Here is an 18,952-nt window from a genome sequence, read left to right as displayed (position 1 = left end):
CCGGCTTCGGTAGCTCGAGCACTTTACTGTGGAACAGTTTAACGAGAGGTCCGATACCACCCACCCTCGGTCCCTTTGCAGACTGATCAAAGTGGTCACCCACCCACACACTGACCGCAGCCAGTGATTTTTGACTTCAGTGTTCTATTGGGAACCGTGTCTTGACGATCAGTTCACTGCGGGACATACAAATTTTAAGAGTTACCATAGATAATGTAGCTGGAATTTATGTAAATTAACATTGAAATATAAATAAATACACGAATTTAAATTTTAGGTAAGAGATATCGAGGCACATACGTAATATAACTTATATATTTTATGTAATAAACATTTTATACAATAAATACTTTAAGTAGAAAACGACCATCTTTAATAATTTTCAATATAATGAACACTTACTAGAACTCAATTTTAATTATTTGAGATCTTAATCTTAAATATGCTAATTAAATGGAGCATACAATAATTTTATTATAGAAATCAGGCACAGAAACGTAGTTTTTATGAATAAGCATGAATTTTTTCAGTGGGAATGGTTTTCTAAATCTTAAAATATAGGGCACGGGGGTAGGCAAAGGTTAGAAAATATGATCTCAAAAGTTTGTTCAGGAGAGCAGAGCAAAGTTTAGACCCCTTACTGTTCATTCTACTTAAAGCGTATTTTGCCATATCTATAGCACTTTTTCAGCAAAACGAAAACTTGTAGCTCATAATTATGAAAATCATTTATCCAAGGAAACTTTCGTGCAAAAATCATTTAAAAGGGATTTCTTATTTTTTTATAATTTTATGTATTAATAATTGAAAAAAATTTTAAATATACAATTATTAAAGAATATAATTTTTATTGGCAAACTCCAAAATTTGAACGAAAAAGATCGAATCCTTTCTGAGTTATCTAATTTTAAAAAAAGTATATTTATATTTTGATTTTTCGAGAGCTATTCATCCAATTTTGTTCCAGTTTTGGATTTTGGATTTCGTCATTTAAAACTACATAATTTCAAATGATGTAAAAACTTTCAAACCTTACAAATCAAACTTTTTTCGACTATGAAATAAAATAATGAATAAATAAAACCTTTTTACATGGAATTATTATCAAAAAAATAATTTCATTATTGTCTGCAATAGTTTTTCAATTCGCTTAAACAGTTCGTTAGTGTCTGATTTCATAACTTAAAATATTCTCAGCAGTAATTAATTAGGTTATTTAGGGTTAAGTTCCATGAAGATTGAGTCATAGTAAGTGAAAATCCTATCATTTCATCAAAAGTTATTTCATTTGTGTTCGCTTTTTTCATACTGTACTAGTTTTCAAGACCTAATGCTAAGAAAAATTTTATATTTTTTAAATGAAAAATAAAGTATTTAGGAAAATAAGGCAAATAAAATATAAAATATCGTTAGAAAATTTTTAAAAACATCAATAATTTATCTGTAATTAAACATTCATCTCTTAAAATTTATGTTAAACTGGAAATATTATTACTCAACCAATAAACATATGTACTAAATCCACACTTTGATAGTCAACAAAAAGAATCTCTTGATACGATATTTTGCAATTTCTCGAATAGTTAAATATTTAAATTTATTTTAGCATCAAGAAAATAGTAAAATAAATTTTTTCTCTAATTTGGAAAATTTTAATCTCGTTAAAACTATTAATCTTAAATGCACAAAATTTTCAGAAAACACAAATTCTGTTTTATTAATAAACATTTAAACTTATGAATATAGCAATGATTTAATGAGTAGTATTTTTAAAGATAACATCTAAATAAAATTACTTACCACAGCTACAGCTTCGGCACCCATAACTTCCTGAATAGACAAAGTAGTGTGGAACGCCATAATAGTTAGTGTGTATACAACAGTAACCAAAACGCAAGAAATAAATATCGCTCGAGGTAGATTTCTAGAATAAATATTTTTGTTTTGTCAATATACTTCAACAGAAAATAAAAATAAAAAACTCACATTTTAATATGCATAAATTACTCCTATGCCGTATTCGTTACTTCTAGGCAGCACTCGCTACTTCTAGGCAGCACTCGCTACTTCTAGGCAGCACTCGCTACTTCTAGGCAGCACTCGCTACTTCTAGGCAGCACTCGCTACTTCTAGGCAGCACTCGCTACTTCTAGGCAGCACTCGTTACTCCGGTCCCGCACTCGTTACTCCGGTCCCGCACTCGTTACTCCGGTCCCGCACTCATTACTTCAATGCCACATTCATTGCGTTCACCACTTTAATATTATGTCCACCACTTTAAAATGTTTGCCTTTTAATATAAGCATTTCGAAAGAAATTACCCTTAAAATAAAAGTACGAAGCACTTTTCAATTTAAAATAAAACGCGACTGAATCTAAAAATCATTATTTCCAAATTCCTATAGAATAAATATATAGTTCCCGTATTTCCATGTCCTAGTGTTTAATAGTAGGCTTCACACTTTCTTATTAAGCGACAATTTCACATAACTTAATGAAATTCGATAAGCTTAAAAATATTTTGCTTACCAAAAATAATAAAGTTTTAATATCAATTGAATGGTAAACCATAACATTAACCTTGTTTAATGCAAAGGTTTATGTCCTGTCATTGTTACTTTAACCATTGAATTTAATATATAATGGTCAATGTAATTAATCTGTTATTAATAATCACCGGCTATGTATTAAGAAATTAACATTAAACAAAAAATTATTGCAATTTTTTGTACCCTAATTATAGAATAACGAATTTAGAAAGCAGATTTCAATGGATGATAACCGAGCGTAACAACTATGTCAGCTGATCAAACTGTGCTATAAACTAAGTCTAACGCAAAAAGATAATGGATCGGAATGAATAGATCTAATTAAGTAAAGAAATCAGACTCTATAATACAGCGTGAAACTTAAAGAAAATTACATTATAAAGGTAAAATCGTTAAAGAGGTAAGTCCATTAAAGAGGTAAGTCCAACGAGAAAAAAAAGGAAAGACCCGAAGAACACTGCGGAATCGTTGAACCAGTGTTTTTCTTAAACCCTTTACATAGTTTTCATTTTTGTATTGCTGCTTTTGGGGATGAAAACATTTTTATTTTATTTGTTGCTTGACACTTATATAAACGCAGTTTCTAAATCCGAAAATACAAAGAAGAAACTATCAAATATGCATACTCATCAAAATTTATTAATTGTGAAAAATCCCACAATATCGAGTAAAATTCTGAAACCAAACCCAGTGGCACGACAGCCCATGGAGGGTCAAGGCCTACTGGGCCCATTCACAGTTTTCTTGATCTTTGTCTCGGAGTTGCAGGAACGTTCCGGCTAAGTAGTCACGCGGAACCCCGTGTTTAGTCCCTATGCATATTTGGCGCACTGTTGAGGGCAATTGAAGGGATGGAAACCTGAGTCAACTTTGCCAGTTTCGAACCCCAGACCTGTGGCACGGAAGTACGAAGCTCTTTTACTCAGACCTCCGAGTAAAATTCAGTACATTTAAATAATTTAATAAATTTTATAATAACTATTACTAAATATCAGAAAACATTATCGTCGCGTTGATATACTTTGAAATCATTGACTTACCATCAAAAACCAACTTTTTCATGCAAACATGTACTATTAAGAAAAAAAAATCAAATAAAATTACCATAAAAATTTAAAAAAATATTAGTATTTAAGTTAAACGTACCTATGTGGATCTTTTAATTCTTCAATCACAAAGTTCAAGTAATTCCTAAATAAAAAAATTCCACATTTTAGATTTCAAAAAATTTTTTACATATTTAAGTAAAACGGTAGAAAAAAGTTTGTAGTGAATGAATTTGTTGCAATAAAAAATATTATCGCAATCATTCTCATAATTACTGAGAGTAGAATCTATTTTTACCAAATATCTACATAACATATGCACACATTAAGCATTTTATGAGTCTTAAGTTGTAATTTTAAACTTGTTTGCATTTTAATGATAATTTTCACAAATTACCTTTTAAATGAGATGCACATGTGTATATTTGCATGAAAGTGTTCCCTCCATGCACTGTATCTCCTTTGATTTACATAGGAAAAAACCAGTTTGTACTGCAAAAAAGCAACCACATTTTTGAAGAATAAACTCGGGACATCCAATTAAAAATAAAAACTTAATATTTCGTTATTTACACATCTTTTTGATTAAAATTCCTGTAAATAAAACGGTAATAAAAACTATTTATAATCCATTATCCTTTTTTCTATAAAATAATTGCGCAAACCCGGTTGATGAATAAAAACAATTGCGTAAACCCGGTTGATGAGTAATAACAATTACGTAAACCCGGTTGATGAGTAATACCAATTGCGTAAACCCGGTTGATGAGTAATAACAATTGCGTAAACCCGGTTGATGAGTAATAACAATTGCGTAAACCCGGTTGATGAGTAATAACAATTGCGTAAATCCGGTTGATGAGCAATAACAATTGCGTAAATCTGGTTTATGAGTAATAACAATTGCGTAAACCCGGTTGAAGAGTAATAACAATTGCGTAAACCCGGTTGATGAGTAATAATAATTTGAGCAGCAGTACAGCATTAGAAATTAAAAAAGTTCCAATCACAAATAAGTATTTAAAAATCTATGAAATGCAACTGAAAACTTTATTATTATTATGAACAATAAATAATGCGGGAAAATAATTTTGAGAAAAGGAAACTAGATTTGTAGTTTCGGAGTATGATTTAAAAAAATTATGAGAGCTTTTTCAACTCAGTGCATCAAAAAATATCCGAAATCACATACAGGTGTAAATAATTTTGAAACATTGTAGCCAACTAAATTTATTTCAAAATACCCTTTTGAAGGATAAGCAATAAGAAAAATGTTTCAAAGTCACGCAAAAATAATGATATTTGTATCGATTGATATTATATTGATATCGCTAGATTTCAGCAACATTCTTTTCTATTTTAACAGAAGTCAATTGATAGCTCATACAGAGAGATTATCGATTTAGTTAACCTTGCAAAGTGTTTATTTTACTATAATTAACTGTAGACACGTACAGTAGAAGGTACGGTGAAACAGGGATTTTTAAAAAAAAATTTCTTAATAATTTTTTAAAAATATAAAATTAGCAAAAAGAAACACATTAAAAAAATTATTTACAAGATAAAAAAATTAAAAACATTTTTGAAGATAATGACTCGAACTGTTGTAGGAAAAATGAATTTAGCTATCGTATTCAAATATTATACAAAGTGTTCCGTAATATCCACCCTTAATATACATATTTCAGAATCCCTGCTAAAAATGAAGACCAGAAGTATTCACAGTAGGGAACTCAATATTTAAAAGAGGAAGAAACAAAAACGCAATTAAAATCTGTCAGCGAGATTATAGTCAGTTGGACTGCTCTTTGAAACTTTGAGGTGCTAGTTCCTGCTAATTCTTAAGTAAAAATGACCCCCGTTAACAACCATCCATCATTACTCGGAAACCATCCTATTACCCCATCCCATTACCATTACCCCATCCATCATTACCAGCTCCATGTTTATTTTTTCTACAATTTTTATAGCTTTGAATTTTATTTGAAGAAGCAAAAAAGTTAATTTTTACCGTTAACTTTCTAATGCGGGGATGGACAAAGTAAAACTTCATAGACATGAATAGTTATAGCTAGGAAGGAGATTTTAGTAAGATTTCCTCCTTAAATGGGAAAATAAAAAAATCATCATAGTCTGTCTTTTTTCTGTAGTTAATCCTTTTTCGGAAGTTTATGACTTTTGTTTTAACATATTCCAGCTTTTAGCCTTCCTTTTTTTCCCCCAGCACTCAATAATATGAATTCTAAACCCCAATTTTGGCTAAAAGCAAGTGGCGAAAGAATGTCAGGAAGCCCTCGCTCATTGAATCTTGCAAACTTCCTTATGAAAGCTTTGAAACATCTCCTAGGGGTCTAGAAAATGGTAGTAGAGGCTGGAGAGGTGAAATGATTGAAACATGAACAGATTTGGCAAGAAACTGGAATATATAGAAAATAAGTTTTGAAATTGCAAAAAAAAAAATTCTTAATGATTTTTTTATTTTTAAGGTAGTAATTTCTTCGAAATCTTCTACTTGCCAACTGCTTACGTTTTTGAATTCTTTCTCTCTCTCTGGGTCGTCAAAAGAAATGCAATGGTTAAAATTATCCTTTTTCCTTCCTCTAAATCAAATTCATGGCCATCAATCACGGTCATGACCATCAATTCATGGCCAATGAAATGATAAAGTGAAGGAGGTGTTCCCAATAAACAATTAGTGTGGTGCAAAAACCCGATTCATATTCGAATTCAGGATGCTATTTTGTATATGAATCAACAGAAATAGTGTGTGCAAAATAAAAAAGATTTTTTTTCAAAGCAGCGTAATCCCCTTTCTAGTCTTCCCTGTTACTTCAAGCAACCAAATATGTTTCAATGTTTTCCAACCTCACTAGAGATTCATTAAGTTTAAATAGCATTTATTTATTTCCAAATTTAAATACTGAATTTTTGACCCTTAATACTTTATTTCAGTTTTTGCACGTATAATTTTTAAAATATATATTTAAGGTAATGAGAAAGGCTTCTGGTATCTTCTGCAGCTGGCTTCTTTGAACTTTCTAAACGTACAAACCTCAATCTACAGTCATGATCAAAAAGCATATTTTAGTTTTTATAAAAAATACAGAATTAAAGCTTGAAATATGAATAAAGCTAAACAACTTCAATTAATTTTAAAAGAGCTTTTAAAATTTATGTTAATCGAGTTTCTCTATTTATAGATACGTTATTAAATCATTATTTAGCTACATTTAAAAAAAAAGAATTTTTGCCTCCTTGCTAAATAAAATTTGCTTTGGAGAAACTGAATCAAATCATATTCTGATAGGGAGATGTTTAAAAACTATATATGGAAATTTAGATAGATTTGCTGCGTGTATTTTAACTAATTGCTATACATAAAATGCACTTCAGAATTCTCTTATGTAGTTTTCTAAAAGATTACTATTTCTTTTCCAATTGCCAAACGCTTACAAAACGTTAACTTTTCCTTAACATAATATACAAAAATATTTTTCTTTTAATTTACCTTTAAAAAATGAAATCTCGAGTCTATAGAACTATTATGCGTGGTTACGGGTCAAATATTTAACTCTCTCTAATTGGTCAATAGGTTAAATTATAAATGACTAAAAGTGTTCTGTTTCAGGCTGAAACGATTTAGTTAATATGTGAAGCCATATTATTCCTTGGCATAAATGCATTGGGCAATATTATTCATTGGCATAAATGCGTTGGGCCATATCATTCAATGTGATAAAATACATTAAAATGTCGTTTTACTTTGTTGACACACACAATAGGTATCAAATTGAATAGGAAATATCATTAGAATTTCCTGCAATGTAAGTTGCGTACAAAATAAACCATTGCCGTATCAGAGCACAAAATTTAGTCAGTATTTTTGCTTTTCAAAATGGATAGTTTCAATCGAATAGTTTTCAAATTATAAATATGAAATATGAATAAATATTTTCAAAGTATAAAAATGTTTAACGAACTTATTAAATATGATCATTTTAATGGCGTTCACACTTGTTAGATAGTTAATTGAAATTGAAGTTCAAAATTTCACTTACCAACCATTATACGCAAATAACCCGGAATAGAACGATAACGCTATCTTCGTTATATCCGTTTCTGAATTATCGAAGTTAAAGTATTCTGTTTTGCCTATAAATATAATTAATAAATATAGATATCAGTTTTAATATTACATAAAATATTTTATAACAATATTTAAAATTTATGGTATCAGATTTGTTAAATAAACAAAATTTTGTTGCCTTACCAAACATTACAATAAACTGAAAATCAGTTTCAGTCAAAAATGTGTTAAAATAGCTCCGAAATGTCGAATAGAAAGTCGATGCAGTCGAATTTGAAAGCCTCGTGAATTAATTATTGAAGGTAGTGATATGCTCAAAAAAGCACATATTTTGCTCAAATATAAGTATATGCTGCTTTGAGCATGTTACAATATTCCGTAATAAATACATAGGGTTTTCAAATTCGACTATATTTGTTTCGAAACCATTTTGACACATTTTTTTTCTTGCAGTGAACCTGCTATAATATAAAGTGGTCTCGGCTTTTTTATTTTTTTCATAATTATATCATTTATTGAATTTAAAAAAAAGCTGAACGAAAATTTAATTTTTAGTATAAATGTACTGTGCACAAACTAAACAATTAAGCTCCCAAATAACTTTTGGATCTAATGATCGGGTTTTCATGAATTTTACCTAAACTTTGATTTTTTAAGAACACTTAGACCGATTTTGTCAAAATTTTTGAATTTCTTCATTTAAAATTGCAAAATTTAAGATGTTGTAAGTCACGTTAACGTAACTATATGGAGATCTATGAAATAATGAGGGGATATAATGGGGACTTTTTTACACTTCATTTAAATTTCAACAAACAGTAAAAAATACATTTTTCTATAACAAGAAATCTATGTGGGTGACTAAAAAATGATTATATGTCTAAGACTTGCGAAAATTTCGGCTAATTTTGTCTATAAATTTTAATCAATGAAAAAAAAACAGAATAGGAGTTTAGATTATAAAAAATTGCTGTATAACTTGTGCCCAATGTTTATATACAAAGTAAAATACTATTTTATAATCATGTTATCCTGTTTAATATACCCTCCAACTTTTGAGGCTGATACAAAATGTTTTTTTTTCAGTGGCAGTTAAGCTACAGCAGAAAATTTAAAAAAAAAAAAGGTTTTTCATAAAAATTTTATCGAAACTTTAAAACATGATCATTTGTTAATCTAGCATTTTATATATCTGTCTAAAAACTATTTGCATGTAATGATAAGCAAAATTCTTTGAATTCTAATAAATTAAAATATTAATAAATGACATTTGAAAAAATACTTTCTGAAACTACAAAATTCAGTAATAGCTGGAGAGTTCGGTAATATGAAGACCCAATTTTTGGGTTTACGACTACTAATGTTCAACTTTGTAGCCTTGTAATTTTGAACCCAATCCAGAAGACAGGAGAACTCCTGGATCAAGTATTGAGAGAAATTTGCCTTCGTGGAGGACTTCTTGATGGAACTAAGCCGCATTTGGAGAGGAGCATAGAGAGAAAGACCACGAGAACCTCTCACGGTTAGCCTGACTGCAAAGGAACTAACCCCTGATCCGTCTACCAGTGAGAATATTTTACGTTAGCCCTGTGGCCGGTGCAAGCCGGATTCGTATCAACTAGCCGTTGATGGGATTCGAACCCGGTTCACCTCATTGGAAATCGAACGCGCTATCCCCTGAGTCATCGCGGCTCTTGTGGCAATATAGTAAAAAAAAAAAAAAAAAAAAAAAAAAAAAAAAAACTTTTTTCAAGGTGATATTTTTATATCAAATTGTTCACAAGTTTCCAAAATTTTCACGCTATAACAATGCAGCGCACAGAAGCATCTTATTACCTACATAAACATGTCGGTGTTCTTTTCATTAAATACGTTTTTCAGCAATTAAAAAAATAGAATTATTACATTGCCAATTTAAAGACTCAAATTTTTGGTGGATACAATATACGAAAAATGGATATACCACACAATATGAACGATCAAATACGAAATGACATATCATAAAAGCTGAATTTCATTTTATTTTCAAATACAAATTTTGCATATTTGTCTTTAATTTCCAATTTGGTATCTTCTGTATTTTGGAATTGAGAATCAACGTCAGAAAATTTCCAAAATTAAAAAATGGACATTTAAAAAATGCGAAATCAGTAACTATTTAAAAAAAATAGTGAAATCCTTATATGATATAACTGGAGTACCTCTCAGGGGGCATTTTTTTAAGTAATAATCTGATCAAGTCACATTTTTGATTAATTTCCTGAAGTGATATTCTGATGAAGTCACATTTCTTTATTAATTTCGTAATTGATATTCTGATCAAGTCACATTTTTGATTAATTTCCTAAGTGATATTCTGATAAGGTCACATTTTTGATTAATTTCCTAAGTGAAAATCTGATCAAGTCACATTATTTGATTAATTTCCTAAGTGATAATCTGATCAAGTGACATTTTGACATACCTGTCCTCATTTTATACATATCGAATAATAAGGAACATCTGAAAATAATTTTTTCTCCGAAAATTATTTTAAAGAAAATATCAGTTTAGGTCTTTCTAGAATGAAATATTTTTAACACATTACATATTTACTCATTTAATTTATTTTAAAACTTAAAACAAACTAATTTTACTATTAAATTATTTTTTCTCGAAATAGTTATAAAATAAATCACATTTTGCTATTCAAACCTTAACAAATGAAATTTACTTATTCCCAATACAAAAATAAAATCAATACAGATTTAAATAACGGGATAGTCAAAATCTGATGCCTTGCAACAAACGCAAAAGATAGTACGTTTTTAAGTTAAGTTAATCAATGGATTTCATAAACCAAATGTTATACAAAAAAAAACTTTTTTTTCTATTAGAGCTTGTTTGTGTTTCGTTAGTAAAAGATACCTTGTTTCTATACATTGCTAATAAAGGATAAATTGTTCATATGTAAATAAGGATAAATTGTTTCTAAATATAGTTAATAAAAGTCATCTCGACAAAATGTCAATCTCGACAAAACTGGGGTTAGAGTCTCAGCTTTGACCTTACAATATTTCCTCCATTCCCTTCAACACATGAAGAATTTTTAGTGTCCTTCACTTTACAATGCCCATTACCTAACGAAGAACCTAGCTTTTATGTCCAGTTAAATTTCGTTTCTATGGTTTTGAAACCCTGCTAGTTATAAATGGTTAAAGAAAACAGTTTTATATTCATGGTCTTATAACCATACTAGTTGTAAACGGTTTCAAAACCGTAAAGGTGAAAAAAAAATTACTGTAAACTTTGCGGTTAATCGAATAGATCGACTGTTGCCTGTATTTTACCATAATTTCAGAATGAAAATTCTAACAGTGAATTGCTTACCTTTTCTTATTATTTTAATCAAAGAAAACGATGTATGTAACGAAGATAAATCAGATTATATTTTTAGTAGAAAATAGTTTTGTAAAGCCAAATTAACAAAAACAAATATATCAACTATACATGTTGTGCTTACATTGTCCTTGAAGTCATGTTTAAGTATATGCGTTAAATTAAATTTTTCAATGAGTAACATCTGAGTAGCACAAAATAGCTCCGTGAAGTTCTCTTATCAATTATTAACGTTAATTATCTTTATATTTAGATCAATCGATTACTGATAAAACACTTGTACACGATTCTTTATTTCTTATCAATTTAAGAAGACAGTATTTTCATGGGATAAGAAATCTAAGACATACATATCAAATTCTTTTCTTAACAGCAATTAATTTCCTTTAACCATTGAAACAAAGAATCTGTTAGAGTAATAGTGATATAAAAATTTTAATTAAAAGTTGATTATAAGAAGTTTTATTTCCTGAAACAGATCTAAGGAATTTTTTGCTATTAACAACTTTATACTTGTTCCAATGAAAAGTATTTAATATCAAAATGCTTCACTTAAAAACTATTTTAACATCTAGTGTTCGATTTTTTCAAAATACTTTTTGATAATTGTTTCATACTCCATTTTTTTATTTAAAGCCAATCAGTAATAAATTTAAACATGTAATTTAAGTCCAGTTCAATTTATAATATTGTTTACATTAATGATAGCCTAATCTATATTTCAAAAAATGTTGTAAACCAATCTGCTATAATAACGTGTGTTTCTTTCAGTGTGGAATGACAACTACTGTATTTCTAATTGAGTTTTTTGCTGAATATCAAAAAAGGAATGTTTTTAAGCTCTTAAAATTAGTTCAAATTTCACTAAAAATTTCTTATTTGCAACTTTAGTGCACAAATATTTATACTTCTCAAATTTCGTCGATTGTTCTAGTACAAATATTTATTTTTCATGCCTAACTACTTTAAAATTTAGCATACTTTTTTTATATATGTACAGAATAGAATTTAATTCTATTTGAAGGGCTAGGAGCAGAATGTGCTAATCCTCACTTTTTTAAAGGCGAAATTAATACTTCAAGCTATTCATTTGTATTGTTTCCAGATAGGTAATTTATAAGTTCCCATGTTTATCTCTAATTAACAGCACAATACACAAAAATATTTTTTTGTCTGTACGGAAGTCCTATTGCTTTTCACCACATTATCGAACCCCGTTTTAATTACAGTCTTTTAATATCCATGGTAGGAATGCCACGTAATTTTGACTCAGGTTAAATGACAAAGACAGCGTCTGAGCTGTCACCTTTTTCTCCTATCTGCAGCACCACCACCGATAAGAGTATTTTCAAGCAAGACTGACTTAACTTGCACCTTTGCTCCGTTAAAAGTTTGATCAGCAACCAAGATCGAACTCGCTACCTCCAACTCTTCACCAGTAGAGTGCTTTTCACCAGACACGATTTTAAACACATTCGCCTGAACAATTTGAAACTGTGGCTCTTCGTTATATTACCTTAAGCCTTTTGTAACATTAAATGCATTTCGCTTAAAATATTGTAACATTGTAAAAATGGATATAAATCTCACCCTTAAATAATTCTATGAAGCCTGTAGTGATGATAACAATAAGGGCTATCAACTTCCCATATGTAAACAAATCTTGAACTCTTGTTGCCCATTTTACATCCCAGCAATTTACGAACGTAAGCAAACCTGAAAAATACAGAACAACACCTGTTTGAATAACAGAATAACAGGATACAGAATAACAGGATACAGAATAACAGGATACAGAATAACAGGATACAGAATAACAGGATACAGAATAACAGGATACAGAATAACAGGATACAGAATAACAGGATACAGAATAACAGGATACAGAATAACAGGATACAGAATAACAGGATACAGAATAACAGGATACAGAATAACAGGATACAGAATAACAGGATACAGAATAACAGGATACAGAATAACAGGATACAGAATAACAGAACACAAAATAACAGAACACAGAATAACAGAACACAGAATAACAGAACACAGAATAACAGAATAACAGAATACAGAATAACAGAATAACAGAATAACAGAATAACAGAATACAGAATACAGAATAACAGAATACAGAATAACAGAATAACAGAACACAAACATAACATAAATTTTTCAATTTGTTTACATTATAAATCAAAATTGGAATATTTGTGCATATGTTTTTCGAATAGATAAACTGAATAGTTGAAACCTTGAAATTTAGTTTTTAGATTGGATTTCGTAATGTTGTAGCCATATAATCAGAGAACTGTAAAAAATATATTTATAGATTTGCTTGACTTATGTACACATAGATTTATGTACACATTTACGAGACAAAAAACAGTGAATTAAATAACTATAAAAAGTTGACAATAACGTTTGATTTTTAGATCCGATTCTAAAGTAGTTGATATAAGTGATATAGTTGATGTTCAGACGCCTACATAAAGTGTATATAACTTATTAATTTACTTTTCTGAGAAGTAACATGACTTTTATTAAATAACTTTGACCTTAACAGAAGCCAATAAATCCAAACATAAATGTAGTAATTGTCTAAAAATAACTGCTTTGGGGCTATTAGATTTTTATTCTTACAATTTAAGTAAGTTTGCAGCAAATGTTTACTTATTTGCTCTGCGATAAGAAAAAAACTTCGTTGCTATGGAAAAAATTGGATATCTGCAATCGATCCAAGTGATTGCCGATTTAAATGATTAAGTTTACCAGACAATATTGCCAGAGGTTAAAAAAAAAAAATAAGTACAATAGATTTTTAAATTCTATAACAATACTGATGTTTATTTTCGTAAAAACTACTTAAATTAAATTTTAACCTAACCTTTCTAATATATGATTGAAAATGCTTTTAAAAAAGTAAATTTATTAATTTGCTAATTCTTCTCATTTTTAATGTATCAGAATATATAAAGCAATTTAGTTTAATTATTCTTTTAGTTATTTAAATATTTTATTTTACAAAGTTTTGTGTTTGAAACGCTTTGAAGACTGAAATAATAGGTATTTAAATAAAAATTTAGAGTTTGCTTATAAGGTCAAATTCTAATCTAGGAATAAAAATGCCGTTTTTCATGTAACGCACAGAGCGCAAAATAAAAAACGAACCACCTTAAATAACTTTTGATGTAATGATCGTATCATCACAATATAGGAATCAATCTTAAAGGTTCGAGGGGGTGACCTCAAATATGCTAATTAATTAGTACAGACGATATTTAAAGTTACGAAATCAGACACAAAAACGTACTTTCTCCTAATGAAACATACATTTTCTTCGACGGATTTGGATTTCTGATCCCAAAAATATAGGGGGTAGCTGCAATCTTGGAAATATTGTCTCAAATAGTTTGGTCAGAAGAGCGCTCCAATGTTTGGACCTCTTAATGTTAATTTTACTTTTTGCGTATTTTGCCATATCTCGAGAACTTTTTAAGCGAATTGAAATATTTTTGTACATTATTAAATTTGTTTATTAAATTCGTTTTTGAAAAAATACTAAATTATTTTATTAAATTAATTTTGAAAATAATTAAATGTGTCTTCGCAACGATAACTCCACACAAAATATAGCTTTTAGTAAACATCTATTATTTTTTATTATTTTATTTAATAGTCGAAAAAATTTTGAACTGTAAAGAGTGCAAATTTTTGCATCATTTTAAAGAATGTAATTTTAAATGGTAAAATATAAAATTTGAGCATATTCGGTCAAATGGTTAATCAGGGTCATCCATTTATTTTTTGCGCACTGTTTTTGCGCACTCAAATTAACAATCAGTGCGAAGAGTAAATAACGTTAACCCTTTGACTCAGAATTTTTATTAACCATATTTGTTTATACTTTTTTCATTATTTTGTATTAATTTAAATCAAAATAAGTGAAAATTATTATAATTACCATTTTAATACTTTTTGATTATGAAATACGGCAAGGAACACCGGCGTTTTTTTTTTCTTTTCTTTTCTACGTTAAAGGTAAATTATTCCAAGTACGGTTAACTTCCAAACAGCAACTTTTCAAAATTATTCATATTGAAATTTCTTTAATTCGTAAAATCAATTACTGATAAATTTTTTAGTATGAATGAAAAATAAATATTTTTCAAACTACTTTTTTGATTTTTATATCTTAGTACAAATATAAATCCCAAAATCTAACTTTTTTTAGAAACTATTAGATTGTTTTATATAAAAAAAAAAATACTGATATATATTTTTGCTTGAAATTACAGCCTCAGAAAAAAAACACATAAAAGGGACGCCGGTGTTCCATATCAAGCAAAGAGTTAAGCTTTCTATTTGAACTGATCGAGCGATTCTTCGAACGAAGTAAATCAAATCAAAATCAATCGAAGTAAATCGATCAAATGAAATAAAGATTGAGTTACCTTGGTTTCAGGAGGCTTTTTTGGGCTATTACCTCAACGAACCATGAGAATTTTAAATTATTTTGGGTAAATTTTCATTCAAATTTAAGGATTTGCTTGAAAATATTAACAAATTTGCCAACTTTTTACTAATGATTTTCACAAAGCAGTGAAATTATTCGGATACTCAATTAAAAGAAGCGGATCTTAAAACAAAACATTACTTTTTAATACACCTCGGCATTGTTTTCAAATCTTTTATAAATCTGCAAATCTAAATATTTATAATCTCTGTGGTAATCAAAATTACTTTTTTAAAATTTATAAAATCTGAAACTAATGCATTAAATTTGATACCATTAAAAAAATAAATAGCTATGCATTAATTAGCAAAAATAAATTGCTATGCATTAAGTAGCTTCCAAAAAAATAAATAGCTATGCACTAATTAGCAGAATACTTTTAGTTAAAAAAAGGATATATTACTTACTCATATTACCGGAGAATTATACATAACGTGTTTTATTTCGGATATTATCGCCATTAAGCTTTTTTTAGACAAAACCTTTATGTCAAATGAAACTTACAGTAAATTAATTCTTATCGAAAAGGAAATAGATTACCTAATAGAAGTTAAAATCTAAAAATTAAATATTAATGCATAAATATTGCTTCCGTTGAAAAAACACGTCCATAAAAAGCGTAATAAATAACAGCTATGCATTCATTAACAAAATAGTTTTAGTTAAAAAAGTGTATATTACTCTCGTATAATTAAACATAACATGTTTATTTTAGATATTATCGCCATTATGTCTTTTTTTCGACATAAAACCTTTGAGCATCTTGGTTAAATGAACCACCCAGTAAATCAATTCTTAGCGAAAAGGAAATAGATTACCCAATAGAAGTTACCGAAAAGCATTCATCCTTTCTTCCTAACACTAAAAAGAAAGCAAAGAAAAAGAAAGAAGACACCTTTTCCGAATAAATCCTTGCTAAAAGTTTCTTTAAAAGGAAAAAAGATGAGGCAAAAGAAAATTGAACCTTTTACTTTAAATCAATTACTTTGAGAGGGAAAGCAATAACGATATATTTAATGTCTTATTACAAATTTGATTAGAAAACCAGAAAAATATTTTTAGTTTGAAATACTTTAATAACAATTTAACCATTCTCAAGATTATTTTTATAAAGAGTGTTTTGTAATTAACAAATTTTAATATATATTTTATGAAACCCTTTTCAAAAATAAAGTTAAAATTACATTAGGAACTGCAAATAATTATATCCTTCCTTCCTTTCTCGGCGGTGCGACAACCCTGTGTGGGTCTTGACCTTCCTTAAAATCCTATATTTAGCTATAGCTTTCCATTCGGTTATTTTGAGGACGATATATAATACATATCGTCATCAATGATATATAAGCGTTAAGCTACTATATAAACGAAGGAAAATCAATGAAGTTAGAATCTGACGAATCCAGTTAGAATCTGACCATCTAAAATTGTCCAAAATTTGAATTTTTTTCTCATTATCACCTATCTCCTCTCAATTTTATCCTGATGACGGGAGATATTTGGCTTCCAGTCATCCTCTCAATTTCCTCTAGATAAGGATATCTGTATATATAGTGTATTGTATATTGTTGTATAGTGTACTTATCACTGTATTGTATATTGTTAAAAAATGGACATGGCTATTTAAGGACATGGACATAGCATTTGATTGCGCTTTTTAAAATTTCCCTATTTTTTTTTCTCTAAAAAATAAAAAAAAACTAATGTATCCAAATAAATTAATATCGTGATGTCTTATTCGTCTTAATAACTTACCACATTTTTTGAAATCGGTTTTCTTCTTAAAAGATATTTGAAGTCAATAGTCCTTTTTACAAGGTCGTCGCGGGTCTAATAAACTTATAACAGCTATATTAAATTGACTTCGCACGAATTTGGAATCTTTTAAAATCACTGTCGTTTACAGTTTTGAGTACGAAGAAATGCCTGTATAAAGTAATATCTGTAATACATCCAGCTACCCAGACTCCAAATCTGGGACTTTGCCTCGTAGAAATTTGGCTTAGTATTTAAAAAAGTAAAGAAGTTCGAAATTCCTCGCTTAGTTGTTAAATTTAGGTTGAACATTACAAGCTGTTTTCATTTTTTTAAAAATACATTTTGAGCTTCGTCCATTTTCAAAAACACGCATTTTGAGCTGCGCCCATTGTCGAAAACACGCCTTTCGAGCTGTTTCCCTTTAAAAAAAAAAACGCATTTTGAGCTGCGTCCATTTTCAAAAACACGCTTTGTGAGCTATTTCCCTTTTCTTGAAAACGCATTTTGAGCTACGTCCATCGTCGAAAACACGCCTTTTGAGCTGTGCCCATTTTCGAAAACACCCATTTTGAGCTACGTCCATTTTCGTAAACATGCTTTTCAATCTTTGTCCAGAATAAAACAGTAACCGACGATACATTTTTGAAGGATTATTCAAAAGTTAAAACGCATTTAACTGAAACCATCTTTTGATCGGGCCATCATGGCTTCTGGGGAGATGTTTGTCAAAATTAACTGATACTTTGCAAATATATTTTTTTTTAATCGTTCTGATAGTTTCATTTAAATATTATTAAATATATGAAATAACTCCTAAAGAAACGTAAAGATTTTTTTGTTGTAATTATGATAGCAAATTGCAATAATCCATGTGTAGTGCGCAAAACAAGTTACATGCTGAACAATAGGATAGTCATGTACTCGCAGGCAACAAGTGTAACATGCCACAATATGTATATACATTAGTAAATTTTCAATTTCAAATATTTTATGTGTGTTGAAGTTGTTCCTAAAAACTATATTTCGCATTACAAAAGGAAAAAAAATAATTGCAGCAACTTTGAAATTTTAGAGGCGCAGAGAAAAGGTGTGAATTCAGTTAACATAATTGAGGAACTCTATTGATATTTGAAGAGTTCTCGTAGATTTAGATTTTAACACTTTTATGCTTTTATTTTCATTAAATATATTTTTCACACATTTTCAATATTTAGTATTAAGTATTAATAAGTGAAAATTATTATATATAGCATTTTAACATTTTATGGTTATAAAAAACCGGTGTCTTTATGCGTAAAAGGTAAAATCTTCCAAACTCGACTCACTTTCAAACAATAATTTTTCAAATTTGCAGTTATTTAGATCTAACACAAACAGTCCATCATTGAAATTTCTTCAATTTATTAAATAAATAATTAACACGTTGAATGCCACGCTAATTTTACATGGCTGGCTACACGGTAAATAACTACAAACTAAATTTGCAAATATAAACAGATTTTGCTAGTTTATAAAAGGTTTAGCATAACATATCTGAAAAAAGTGGTGAATTATGTAAGCATACGAATTGTTTCAAAATAGTGGTGGATAAAAATCTACTAAATTGAATTCATTAAACTAA

General features: G+C 28.8%; 1 protein-coding gene across 1 annotated transcript in view; it reads right to left on the bottom strand.

Moving 5' to 3' along the window:
- LOC107440928 (Y+L amino acid transporter 2) overlaps nt 1-18,952 on the bottom strand; it is a 56,885-nt gene that overhangs the window by 11,420 nt on the left and 26,513 nt on the right. The window contains exons 2-5 of the mRNA XM_043041019.3: nt 12,651-12,776; nt 7,654-7,747; nt 3,696-3,740; nt 1,801-1,924 (exon numbers count right to left, since the gene is read on the bottom strand). Coding sequence (XP_042896953.1) covers nt 1,801-1,924; nt 3,696-3,740; nt 7,654-7,747; nt 12,651-12,776 — 389 coding nt within the window. The remainder of the gene's footprint in view (nt 1-1,800; nt 1,925-3,695; nt 3,741-7,653; nt 7,748-12,650; nt 12,777-18,952) is intronic.

This window comes from Parasteatoda tepidariorum, chromosome 12 (genome assembly GCF_982258835.1).
Source record: "Parasteatoda tepidariorum strain Cologne lab strain chromosome 12, Ptep-v5.0, whole genome shotgun sequence".
Classification (NCBI taxonomy): domain Eukaryota; kingdom Metazoa; phylum Arthropoda; class Arachnida; order Araneae; family Theridiidae; genus Parasteatoda; species Parasteatoda tepidariorum.
This window is presented reverse-complemented; position numbering and strand designations above follow the sequence as displayed.